This window comes from Pezoporus flaviventris, unplaced genomic scaffold, assembly GCF_033815535.1.
Source record: "Pezoporus flaviventris isolate CSIRO_AGI_PZ_B2104156 unplaced genomic scaffold, CSIRO_AGI_Pfla_v1 ptg000001l, whole genome shotgun sequence".
In the NCBI taxonomy this organism is placed as follows: Eukaryota; Metazoa; Chordata; class Aves; order Psittaciformes; family Psittacidae; genus Pezoporus; species Pezoporus flaviventris.
The window spans coordinates 46,773,829-46,786,189 of NW_026892549.1; the positions used below are offsets into that span (position 1 = coordinate 46,773,829).

The 12,361-nt window shown below is 43.0% G+C and overlaps 1 protein-coding gene across 2 annotated transcripts in view; it reads left to right on the plus strand.

The window, feature by feature from the left end:
- Window positions 1–12,361, plus strand: part of ALS2 (alsin Rho guanine nucleotide exchange factor ALS2) — an 87,529-nt gene that overhangs the window by 42,956 nt on the left and 32,212 nt on the right. The window contains exons 1-3 of one of the 2 annotated variants that reach the window (XM_061456210.1): window positions 1,116–1,277; window positions 8,626–8,715; window positions 11,406–11,560. In XM_061456210.1, coding sequence (XP_061312194.1) covers window positions 8,696–8,715; window positions 11,406–11,560 — 175 coding nt within the window. In that variant the 5' untranslated portion in view covers window positions 1,116–1,277; window positions 8,626–8,695. Of the gene's footprint in view, window positions 1–1,115; window positions 1,278–8,625; window positions 8,716–11,405; window positions 11,561–12,361 lie in introns of those variants that run through there. The other variant, XM_061456213.1, reaches the window with a different exon arrangement.

Consider the following 12,361-nt stretch of genomic DNA (forward strand, 5'->3'; position numbering starts at 1 on the left):
AAATACTTTTAATTGTTATCCATATTTATATAAATAGACTTTTAAAATACATCTAAGCCTAAGCAATACTTGCCTTTTGAAGAAATGGAAAAAGAAAAAAAAGTACAAAAAGAAGGCAATATAAAAAATATTAATTACATATTAATTCGTATGAAGATTGTTCATTTTAATTTTAGCTACATTTTGTGTTAGGGAGGAGAGGGGAATCACTCTGTTATGAAGAAAAGTCATACAACTTTCACCAGCTAGCAAGAGCCGGTAAATGAAGAAAGCAGGGGTAATAGCTGGTGGTTCTGGGTATTGAAAAAAGATAAAATCAAACGGAGTATTCAGTCCACTTAGCAGATGAAACGCTCTAACAGACATGTTTAACAGTTATCCATAGAAAACATAAAGAGTTTATAAAGGAGAGACTTTAGCTGTCATCAGAACCATGGTTTTAAAAGAAAGCTTCATGCAATGTAAGAAATTGTCTCCCAAGTGCAGGCATAACATAAAAAATACATTTTGCAGAGCTTTTTAAAGTAGAAACACATGTATGTGGTATGTACATACACATACAGGTGTATATATAACACTATGTACATACACATACGGGTGTATATATATAATAGTACGTATATGCACATATAGGTGTTTCCATAGTACGCATAAACATATATAAGTGTGCATGCGTGCACAATTTCTACATACACATGCAGACATCTAATGTACACCTACGTATACAGGTAAGCAACTGTTTAGCTTGTCCTGTAGGAGGGCCCTAGGTCAGCAAACTGTGGCGCAGGCCTGCTCCCATCCAAACCAGTAGCTGAACTCAGAGGGTTTATGGAGCATGAGAGGATATTACCGGGTATTGGTCAGGCTTCCTGTGTAGGTTACAGCTTTGTTCTTTATTCATGCCCCGTACAGTTTGAAATACATGTTCAGGTGACTCTCGAGGCCGGCACGGTAACGCTGGTGTCCCACAACCAGCCTCACGCCCCTGCTGTTTACCACTACCCAAAGGGCTGCCAACACCACCACCACCACCACCGGAGCGAGCTCCCGCGGTCCGGCGGGGCAACGCTCTCCGACTGTTTTGTCCCGGGCCGGGACCCGTCGTGGCGGCGGCCGGATCCCGCCTGCGCCCTGCGGCCTCTTTACTCAGTGCCGCTGCGCGCGCGGGCCGACGCCGGGATCCACCCCCCTGCACGGTGGACGCTCCTCCTGCGCCCCCGCGTGAATCAGCTGATCCGCGTCTCGGGAGCCGGCGGCGGCAGCGAGCGCGGCGCCCGGTGAGGAGGCGGCGGCGGCGGCGGCGGCGGGAGGGAGGGAGGGAGGGAGGGAGGGAGCGAGCGAGCCAGCCAGCCAGCCGCGGGAGGTGCCGGGGCAGCGCGCGTCCTGCCGGTGGGGGGGGGGGGGGGGAAGTGGAGTGGAGCTTGAATCACGTGGGGCGCCGACCTCTGCGGGGGGGGTGTGTGTGTGTGCAGGGGGTGTCGTTTTCCCGCCGTCCCCCAGAACGGCTCCGGGCTGCCGTTAGCCGCACGCGCCCCCTCAGCGGCTCCCTGCCGCTCGGCCCCTGCCTGTGGCGCCGCGTCCTCACCCCTGTCCCCGGGGAGCCGCTTCGGCGGGGCCGGTGCTGCCCTGGCTGCAGTGCAACAGGTGGGGGAAGTTTGGAGGGGTGCGAGGAGCGGCGAGGGGAAGGGCTCCTCTCCTGGAAGGACACGGGGAGCGCGGGCGGTGTGGCGGGAACCTGCCTGGCCCGAGCGCCGAGGGCCGGCCTGGCGCTCCCTGCGGCTGCCGCACCTGAGCTGTAGGCAGGAGGTGGTGTGCTGCGGTGCTGCGATGCTCATGAGGGAGCAGGCCCCTGCTCGGCATGGGACTGGGCATGAGTAAGAGGCTCAGGAGCTCTGACTGAAGGTGCTGGCTATCTGACTCTTAAGAGGCTGATGGAGCAGAGAAGTTTATGCAGGTTCCTAAAGGACTCTTCCCTCTTGATGGTAGTTTTTAAGGCATACTTTAAACAGTATGCCCTTTATTGCATTACACTTTTGTTTCAGAGCCCTTTCTCTTTGCATGATTTGTTTGCTCGGGAGTAAATGCTGTTTCAACTTTCAGAATCTGTTGAAGAATGGTACTGGCGTGGGTGCAGTATGGTGTACAGATGACATAGCATGCTGTCACTCTCACAGACCTCTTTCAGCGCAAAAAATACTGTGGTGAGACGCTGAGGAGCAACTAGAGTAGTCATAGAGAATTGGTAGTTCATCACTGCTGTTGTAGGGCAGCAACTTATGTGAATTTGCTGTACTTACCTTCCTTAAGCTTCTGTGGAGTTAACTGTTCAGAGAAGGGGAAGCACCTGAACCTGTGCTGAATTAAGAAGGTGTCATTTGAAGAGGAGAGAGGAGAAAAGGGATATTCAGAAACTTTTTAAATATCTTGCGAGTTTGGTAAACTTTAAATTATTCATTCTGTGCTATAGCAATTTTCAGCTGTGCTCTTTTAGCTGATACTTGGCCCTTTGTTGTATTTCTACCCACACACACACCCCTTTACTGTTATGTCTTGTTTGTTACTATCCGTCATTCGCTGGAACCAGCATTAAAAGCTTTGAGCCCACATCTGAAGGGATTGTAGCTGTGTTTTAGTAGCAAGTTGTTTTGTTTTGTTCTGAGCAGATCTTAATCACACAGCATTAAAAATAGTGGTTGTTTAGTTGGTGCTGACCTAATCACAAGGGCTTCTTGGAGTGGTAACACATTACATGTGAACTACCATTAGCAATGATAATTGATACATATGTAGATAAGGCTGATGCTGAGAACTGTGGTTGAATTATGAAGCTTGGGGGTAACCTCCTTTGGAACCTGAGTAGGTAACCTCCTTTGGAACCTGAGTAGATAACCTTGTATAACAAACTTGCAGTCTTCGTGGTGTAGGTTATCGCTGAATAAGATGCAACAAATCTATAAGAAATGTTTGTAAACATGTGTGAAAGCTGTAGAAGTACTGTAGCATTTGTTAACTATAGCAGGCAAATAAGTATGTAAGGCTGATGGGAGTTCTACGATTTCTGAAAGTCAGGGGCATACCAGTTGTTGCTGTTCAGCACTGAATGTAAGATGACTTTTATACCCAGGATGCTTATTAAAGAATGGTCACTGACAGTGAAGGATGCAGTACCATAATAATGAAAGCTATGTTTACTCCACCTCATTCCCTGCCATAGCAGTTATTATGGTGTGGTAGTATTTGGTTTCTGGAGAATTTGAATTCACATTTTGCTCTTTAAGTGGGAATTACAACCTCAGTGTCATGCTATGACCATCTGTCTATAGCACAAATCCATTTAATAATTCAGCATTATTTGGCAGTCTGCTTTTTTCCTCTTGTAGTGTAAAGCAAAAATTTAGAAAGTGAATATATGGGCACAGCAGTGCAGGTGCTGATGTGATACCCATCTTCTATACCATGGCAATGATTTATTGTGCCTGGCCATTGGCTTCTGTGACTGTTAATCCTCATAACAGTTCAGGTAGTCTTACTAGAAAAGAAATAATGTATGTGTAATGCTACAACGTACTAGTAGATAGGTGTGAACCTGCAAGGAAAATTGTATATTCCTACTGGGAGGAAGAAAATTTATACTTACTTACTTTGAGGCTGTGACCAAATGCTTTGTATTTTGTTATTAGCTATGAAATGGGAATGATGTTGCACTCTCCTAGGAGTGAATGAAAACTTGCACTGATCTTGAAAATTGTTTATAAATGTCTTCAAGGTGTCTCATTTGTGGAAAGAAAATAGCATTAGGGACAAACATTTTCAATTAGCTTTGAAGGGAGATCATGCAAAACAGGTAATCAAATGCCTGGCTTTAACTTTGAATAATAACTTCCATAGAAAAGGACCTTAAGATCATCAAGTTCCAACACCCCTGCCATGGGCAGGGACACCTCACACTAAACCATGTCACCCAAGGCTCTGTCCAACCTGGCCTTGAACACCGCCAGGGATGGAGCATTCACAACTTCCCTGGGCAACCCATTCCAGTGCCTCACCACCCTCACAGTAAAGAACTTCATCCTTATATCCAATCTAAACTTTCCCCCATTTAAGTTTTAACCCATTACCCCTTGTCCTGTCACTACAGTCCCTAATAAAGAGTCCCTCCCCAGCATCCCTATAGCCCCCTTTCAGATACTGGAAGGCTGCTATGAGGTCTCCACGCAGCCTTCTCTTCTCCAGGCTGAACAGCCCCAACTTCCTCAGCCTGTCTTCATACGGGAGGTGCTCCAGTCCCCTGATCATCCTCGTGGCCCTTCTCTGGACTTGTTCCAACAGTTCCATGTCCTTTTTATGTTGAGGACACCAGAACTGCACACAATACTCCAAGTACGGTCTCAGGAGAGCAGAGTAGAGGGGCAGGATCACCTCCTTCGACCTGCTGGTCATGCTCCTTTTGATGCAGCCCAGGATACGGTTGGCTTTCTGGGCTGCAAGCGCGCACTGCCAGCCCATGTTCAATTTCTCATCAACCAACACCCCCAAGTCCTTCTCTGCAGGGCTGCTCTGAATCTCTTCTCTGCCCAACCTGTAGCTGTGCCTGGGATTGCTCCGACCCAGGTGTAGGACCTTGCACTTGGCATGGTTGAACTTCATGAGGTTGGCATCAGCCCACCTCACAAGCGTGTCAAGGTCCCTCTGGATGGCTTTCCTTCCCTCCAGCATATCAACTGAACCACACAGCTTGGTGTCATCTGCAAGCTTGCTGAGAGTGCACTCAATCCCACTGTCCATGTCAGCGACACAGGTGTTGAACAAGACCAGTTCCAGCACCGATCCCTGAGGGACACCACTCATTACTGGTCTCCAGCTGGACATTGAGCCATTGACCACAACTCTTTGTGTATGGCCATCTAGCCAGTTCTTTATCCACCGAGTGGTCCATCCATCAAATTGATGTCTCTCCAATTTAGAGACAAGGATGTCTTGTGGGACAGTGTCGAAAGCTTTACACAAGTCCAGGTAGATGACATCAACTGCTCTACCCCTGTCCATCAGTTCTGTAGCCCCATCATAGAAGGCCACCAAATTGGTCAGGCAGGATTCCCCCTTAGTGAAGCCATGCTGGCTGTCACCAAGCACCTTGTTGATTTTCAGGTGCCTTAGCATGCCTTCCAGGAGAATCTGCTCCAAGATTTTGCGAGGCACAGAGGTGAGACTGACTGGTCTGTAATTCCCCAGGTCATCCATTTTCCCCTTCTTGAAAATGAGGGTTATATTTCCCTTTTTCCAGTCGTCGGGAACTTCACCTGACTGCCATGATTTCTCAAATATGATGGCCAGCGGCTTCGCAACTTCATTCTCCAGCTCCTTCAGGACCCGCAGATGGATTTCATCAGGTCCCATGGACTTGTGCATGTTCAGGTTCTTAAGATGGTCTCGAACCAGGTCCTCTCCTAGAGTGGGCCTAAGGTCTTCATTCTCACAGTCCCTGCATTTGCCTTCTGAGACAGGGGTGGTGTGTTTAGCTCATTTGTCAGGGAAGACTGAGACAAAGAAGTTATTAAGAACCTCAGCCTTCTCCAAATCCTGTGTAGCCAGTTCTCCTGATAGCTTCCGGAGAGGGCCTACATTGTCCCTAGTCTGTCTTTTATTGACAATGTACATATAGAATCCCTTGCTGTTATCTTTCACATCCCTAGCCAAGTTTAATTCTAACTGGGCCTTAGGTTTCTTAGTCTGGTCCCTAGCTTCCCTGACACCATCCCTGTATTCTTCCCAAACCACCTGTCCTTGCTTCTACCTTTTTATAAGCCTCTTTTTTCCTTCTAAGTTTCCTCAGCAGCTCCTCATTCATCCAAGGTCTATTGGACCTCCTGCTGCACTTCCTTTTAGTTGGGACTTAACACTCCTGAGATTGTAGGAGGTGATCCCTGAATATCAGTCAGCAGTCATGGGCCCCCCTGCCCTCTAGGGCTGTATCCCATGGAACCTTACTAAGCAGGTTCCTAAAGAGGCCAAAGTCTGCTCTCTTGAAGTCCAGGGCAGTGAGCTTGCTGCACCCTGTTCTCAGTATCCTGAGGATCTGGAACTCCACCATATCATGATCGCTGCAACCAAGGCTGCCCTGGAGAGTCACATTTCCAACGAGCCCTTCCCTGTTGGTGAGCACGAAGTCAACCATGGCACCTCTCCTTGTCGGCTCCTCTATTACTTGCAGTAGGAAGTTGCCTTCCACACAATTGAGGAACCTCCTGGGTTGCTTGTTCTGGGCCATACCGTCGCTCCAACAGATGTCAGGGTGGTTTAAGTCACCCATGAGAACAAGGGCCTGTGAGCATGAGGCTTTTCCTATCTTTCTGTAGAGCGCTTCATTCACAGAGTCCTCTTGATCAGGTGGTCTGTTACAGATCCCCACAGTAATGTCTCCCATAGCTGTTCTCCCTTTAACCCTGACCCACAAACTAACTGTGTTGACTGCTCACCTGTCCCCAGACAGTTCCATACTCTCCAGCCTATCCCTGACATAAATAAAAATGACATAAATAAAATGACTCCCCCTCCCTATCTGCTGGGTGTGTCTTTTCTAAAGAGCCTGTAACCTTCCATTCCAACACTCCAGTCATAGGAGCCATCCCACCATGCCTCTGTGACAGAGGCATCTGAGCCAGGCTTCAAATGAAGCCAGCTTATTGGCTGAAGCGGCTGAAATATCTCTGCATTGCTCTGAGCGTTTGTTATAGGTGCTGGCAACTGACTGTGTGTGTTGGGATGGAATGCCGCCCCCTCCCCCTTTAACTAATGAATATTTAACTTTGTTATAATCAGAAGCTTTCATGAGAATTACAGTAAGTTTTTGTGCAATTGAACCCTCCCCAAATTATAGAAGCTGGGAATTTTAAGCCTCAGTTCCCTGTTTTTAAATAAGTATATATGATACAAGTGATACAGTTGTTGATACTTTATCAAAGCTCCCATCTCTGCCTGATTCACCGATCCACTGGATATTTTTATGTGAAGCTAATGTCCTTCACAGAGAAGTGCCAGCATTTCAAGAGAATGACTTGTAGGGTTAGGTGGTTTTGAGCAGGCAAAAAAAAAAAAAAATCCCAAATGTGTTTTACTCTGAGTGAGAACACATCAGAGAGTTTTAAGTTCCAAAACACACTTCCATTTTCCTTTGATGTTTCGTCAGCACGTCCCTTACTGAAGTATTGCATGACAGTTTGCTTGCATTTGTGAGGCTTCCTCTTAATATTTTTGAAGTTAACTTTTACAGTTGTGGGAGTTGAGGAAGGAGAGACAGAAATGGCTTGAAAGCAGTGTCTTTCTGGTGACAAGTGTGGCTTTCTTTCTTAGAAAGTATGCTCTGAATTGTTTTCAGAGCAAGGTGCATATGGCTTATCACAACACTACTTTAATGTACTAATTTGATTTCATGGGTTTGTGTCTCTGTCTTTTTGTAATATGTTCTTTGCCAGCCCTGAAGCCCAAATCCAGTATTTTTAGTGCTCTGTTTGGAAAACTGGAAACACCTTGCATGATATGTTGCTGTTTCTGCTTGTAAAGGTCTGCTTGGTACTTCCTTATTCAGAGCAGTCTAGTGAAAGTGTTGGGATTTCTGCTACTTCAGTTATTTATCAACTTGAAGATTACTATTTCCAAGTAAACTGAAACTTCTGTATGCACATTGCAGGTTTGCATGTGTTGTGTCTTGTAATCAAGACTGCCCATGTCTTCTTTCTGTTTTCTGTAAGAGCTTCAGGCTGCTTATTCTGGATGTGTTCGTGGAGATGTATTGCCTTAAAAGACCGTTATGTTAAATAATTTATTTTCTACTTTTGTTACAGTGGTTATTAGACAGCACCTATAATAAAGCAAAAGGTCTAAAGAATTTATTTTATTTGAATAATTACATGTGTTAACGTAACTAAAAGTTTTAATACTTCATCTAGTAAGGCACTAGATCAAGGAAAATTGCAATTCTTTCAGTATTAAAAAGCCAAACAGAATATAAGAGACAAAGATTAACTAGCTTTGTTTTGTTGCACAGAAGGTAATAAGAAGCTTCCATGGTCTTGTCTTTTCTTCACAGATACTGTGCAACCTGCTTGCAGGAAGAAATGTTTAGAACTCTTTCTGCAAAGGCTTTAATAGAACTGTACCTTCTAATGGTTATATGTGCTTTGGTTGGGAATACAGTTATGAATTCAACTCTTAACCATTTTCTGCTCATACAAATCAGTTTACCTGAAGCATAGAATTTTATCTTAGTCTGAAAGTAGATCAATTTGATGTTTCTTGAATGGTGTTCTGAGACTTACAGAGATTAATATTAATTTCTGCCTTTGAACTAGGTTTTGTTCAGTCTGTTCTTACAATAGACCTATTGTGAGATGAGTAGGTAGGACAAGTCTGACTATTTAGCTTTTGTCTGCCAACTCAGTATGAGTGAACTAAATATTTCAACCATCCTAGCGTTGTAGAAGTGCTTATTTAACACAGGATCTAAAGCTTTGCTTCTTGGTTTTTTTTTGTGGTTGGATTTTTTTTTTTCAGTGGTGGTATGGGTTTTATGGGTTTTTAGGCTTAATATGATTTGCAATTAAATGGCTGGTTTATTATGTTTTGCAGTTCATAGGAATTACTTTGTTCCCTTTGAAAGAGCAATGATTTGGTGGTGATGGAGTGCTGCCACTGACAGATGGACTCACAGGAAAGAAGGTGAGAACAGCCAGATGAAGCCACAAAGACTGCCTGAAATATGCCAACTTACAATCATTCTGTAAAATTAAGTGATGTCAGCTTACTCTTTATAGAACTTACACTGAAGGGAAGAGGAGGAGTAACTTAGCTCTAGTTTCAGTTATGTCTGAAACACTCAACTTATTACAACAGCAATTTAAGTTGGTTGTTGTAACTTGTGGAGGAATAGCCGTAGGCTGAAATCTTGAAAGTGACATTCTCTGGTGCACAGTAAATCTTATCTGAACCTGTGAATTTTTATTCTGGATCAATAGCCCTGCAGTAGACTATACTTTTGCTCCTTGTTTCTTCCGCTAAAGATACGTGACAGAGGTCAGATGTTTTTGGGATGAGAAATTAGTGACTTGTAGTAGATCCTGGTATGGCAATGTCCAAATTTCTCTTACACTGTTCTATGAAGATCTTTTACATAGATAAAAGCCCAAATATGAGGTTTTGTACTGAATTTAATGCACAGTATGTTGATGAAAAAGCTTTGATATAGTGTTGTGTTCTTCGGTGTGCTTTGCCCACCTAAATAAAATCCACGTTTTGATTTTTAGGTAGATGGCCTAATTATGATGTTGGATTTTTCTAACTTTTCTTCTGGCCTATATATTACTCAGTTGGTTCCTTTTACTTCTATTCTAAGCGCAAGTCCAAGGTATTTAAAACACAAGATGGACTCTGCATTTTAATAGCATGTATGATGTTTGGGTTAAATGACTCATCTGAATTTTAGAAGAGCTCTTGACTGTCGCCTTTCTCTCTTTTTTTTATGTTTTATTTTTTTCCCGGGGGAGGGCACAGGAGCTAAGAGAAGGTCATTCCCCTCTCATAGTTACTCTCATCTTGCAAGTTTCAGAGGCGGATTGTGAAAAGGTAGATTGTGAAAGATTGTTCATCCCATGCGCCACAGGTAGCAACAGTTTTAGTTTCAAAGTCAGTTGCCTGCATGAGGAGGTGTGGTAATGAAGGCATGGACACCAATTGTGGTGCAACTGAAATTGTTTATTGAGCGAGCTTACAAGCTTTTTATAGACCCCTGCCTAGCAGTTAGTAATTGCTAGCATGGATTAGTTTCTTTTTGGTACTTTTTGCAACATCATTCGCTTTTCCCAACCAATCACATCATTGTTCATGTGCCTTTGCTTGAACGACTTACTTGTTCTCAGATATATAAGCACATTTTTCTGTTACCACTTTCTGCTACATTATTACTTTCCATTTTCCTTGAACACACATTCTTTTGTCCCCTCGGTCCACATTGGATACTTTCATTAGCTCCTGGGAAAGTCCCGGGTACAACATTACATCTTTGTCTTCTGTAACTTGTTTCAGTATCTACAGTTCTCGAATATTATCTCGGTGTTTTAACTTCAATTCCTCTTGACTCCCATGGTTTGCAGCTGATGCGGCTCAGGATGTTCGTGCTGTCGTTCAGGTGTGCTGTCGCAGCTTCTTGTGCAGCATTCCCCACAAGTAGGGCCTTATGGCTTTTGAATGTGCTACTTGCATAAGTTGTCCACAGCGCAGCCTATCAGACTAGCTTTTCCTGGGTTTACTTCAGTTTTGGAATGTGTTTATTTGTGCCCTTCTAGATGAAGATTGCCATTCTGTCAAGCTTTTCTCACTGCCTCATGTATTTATCTTCACAAGTTCATGCAAAGCTGCAAGAACTGGTTTATGTGGGGAGTAAATGACTTGACTGTTGGTAAATAAGGAGCTGAACCTACTTTTTCCTGCAGGGTGAATAAGTCTACTCTATATAAAGCTGAAAGAAATTCGAAGAAAAATCTTAATTTAACTTGACATGCTGTCAGTGTATACTGATGTTTAAGCTGACTTTTTGTGTTTGCTTAAATCCAGTGATTCCACAAATTGTTAAAACCATGTGGTTGTTTTCAAAGTTTTCAGGAATTTCTTTGCACTGAATGGGAGAAGCCGCTGATTGAGCGTTCAGACCAGAGTGTGCTGAAGTATTAAACCAGCTTTGGATAGTTCCAGTCATTCCTGCAAGCCCAGATACTTCCATACATTTTCAGGGTCTTTTTTTTTTCCTGTGTTGAATTCATTTGAATGACTGGCTTATTTGAATCGAAACCTACTAAGAAGTAAAAGAGGGAAAAAAAAAACACAATGGAAACATAAATAAAACCTAATAAACCACAAACGTTTGTTCTGCTTTCTAACACAGGAATAATTAACATTACAAATCTCATTGTTCAGTTAGGAACAGAGTAGCTTGCATGTGGGTGGAACTGATAAAACAGTCTCCTTCGGCATACATTGTCAGAACTGTGTATTAATTTTTCTCCTTGGTATGAGCAACAAATAGAATATATAATATAAAGCTGTGAATAATATAATATGTATCAGTAGTGAATAAACATCTTTAAGTTTACTAGTGACAAGATCAGCTGTTTTTCAGTCAGTAAAGTACAAATGAAAAAGAAACCTAATGATTTCAAACAGAAGGTATTTGTTTTTCATTTAAATAACATTTAAATTAAGATTACTGAACTGTAAGTGAAATATGTTGGCTTTCTGAAATTAAAACTAATGCCTGAACTACTAAGCCTTTCTTACATATGTGAAAAGCAAACCTTGCATTACTGAATTACGGAAAACTTCAAGTGGATTCTGTATTTCCCCCAATCTTTTTGTAGCTCAGAAGAGGCAGAAGGAGCCAAAGAGAGAGGCCTGGTCTATGTTTGGAAGGCTGGTTCCTGCTCTGTAACTCCAGAAAGGCTTCTGGGCCTCAGTGGAAAGACTGTATTACAGGCAGCCCTTGGGATACATCATGGGTTACTTCTAACAGAAGGTAATAATCATCTTAATTGTAAATATTTGGGGCAATAACAAGGTGTAGTTATTATAAAGTTTTCCTATTTTAGACTTTCTTTTCCATTCTGTCTCGTGCAACTTTTAAAAGGTTAGATTTTTACCTTTTCTAGTATTTCCACCTGAGTTACAAGCCACTTAAAACTGTGGAGTAGATGTTATATGCCTAGTATCTTCTTTTGTAGTCTTTTTTTTTAACAATGTCTCTGGATTTCCTTTTTAAAGATAGTAATGTAATCTGGATAGTGTTAATTCAAAATGGTGCTGCTCGTGATGTCTTTCATTCAAAAAAGAGAGTACAGAAAGAGGTTCTCTTGATGTGTAAGAGCTCTTGTTTCTGTGTGCTTCTGGAAAAACTTGTAGCTAGTAGATGAATAGTCCGACTCTTGGTCTGTGAGCAGCTTGGCACTCTTAAGTATTTCTAAAAGCCAGTCCCTCTAAGTGTTTGCATAGCTCTGTCGTTGCACTTGTCCTTGGGCATAGAGTTGTAAAGGCTAAGTTGGAAGTTTCTTCTTTGATTTTTTTTTTTTTTCTGATGTTTTTGAGGGACAGAATCCAGATTATTGGTGAGTCTACCTTAAGTACCTCTTCTCTACTGGACTTATGGAATTCCAGAGGCCTTTGTAAAACATATTTCTTTTGCAATTTAAAGGTCTTTCTGTGTGTGTTCTTGCCCCATGTTTGTGGATATGATTTACATTTTTTTCTATCACTGTGGAAACAACTGTTCATTTCAAAAATAGATTTCTTAGCAAAGTAACTTAAACTGGCATTGTTCCAA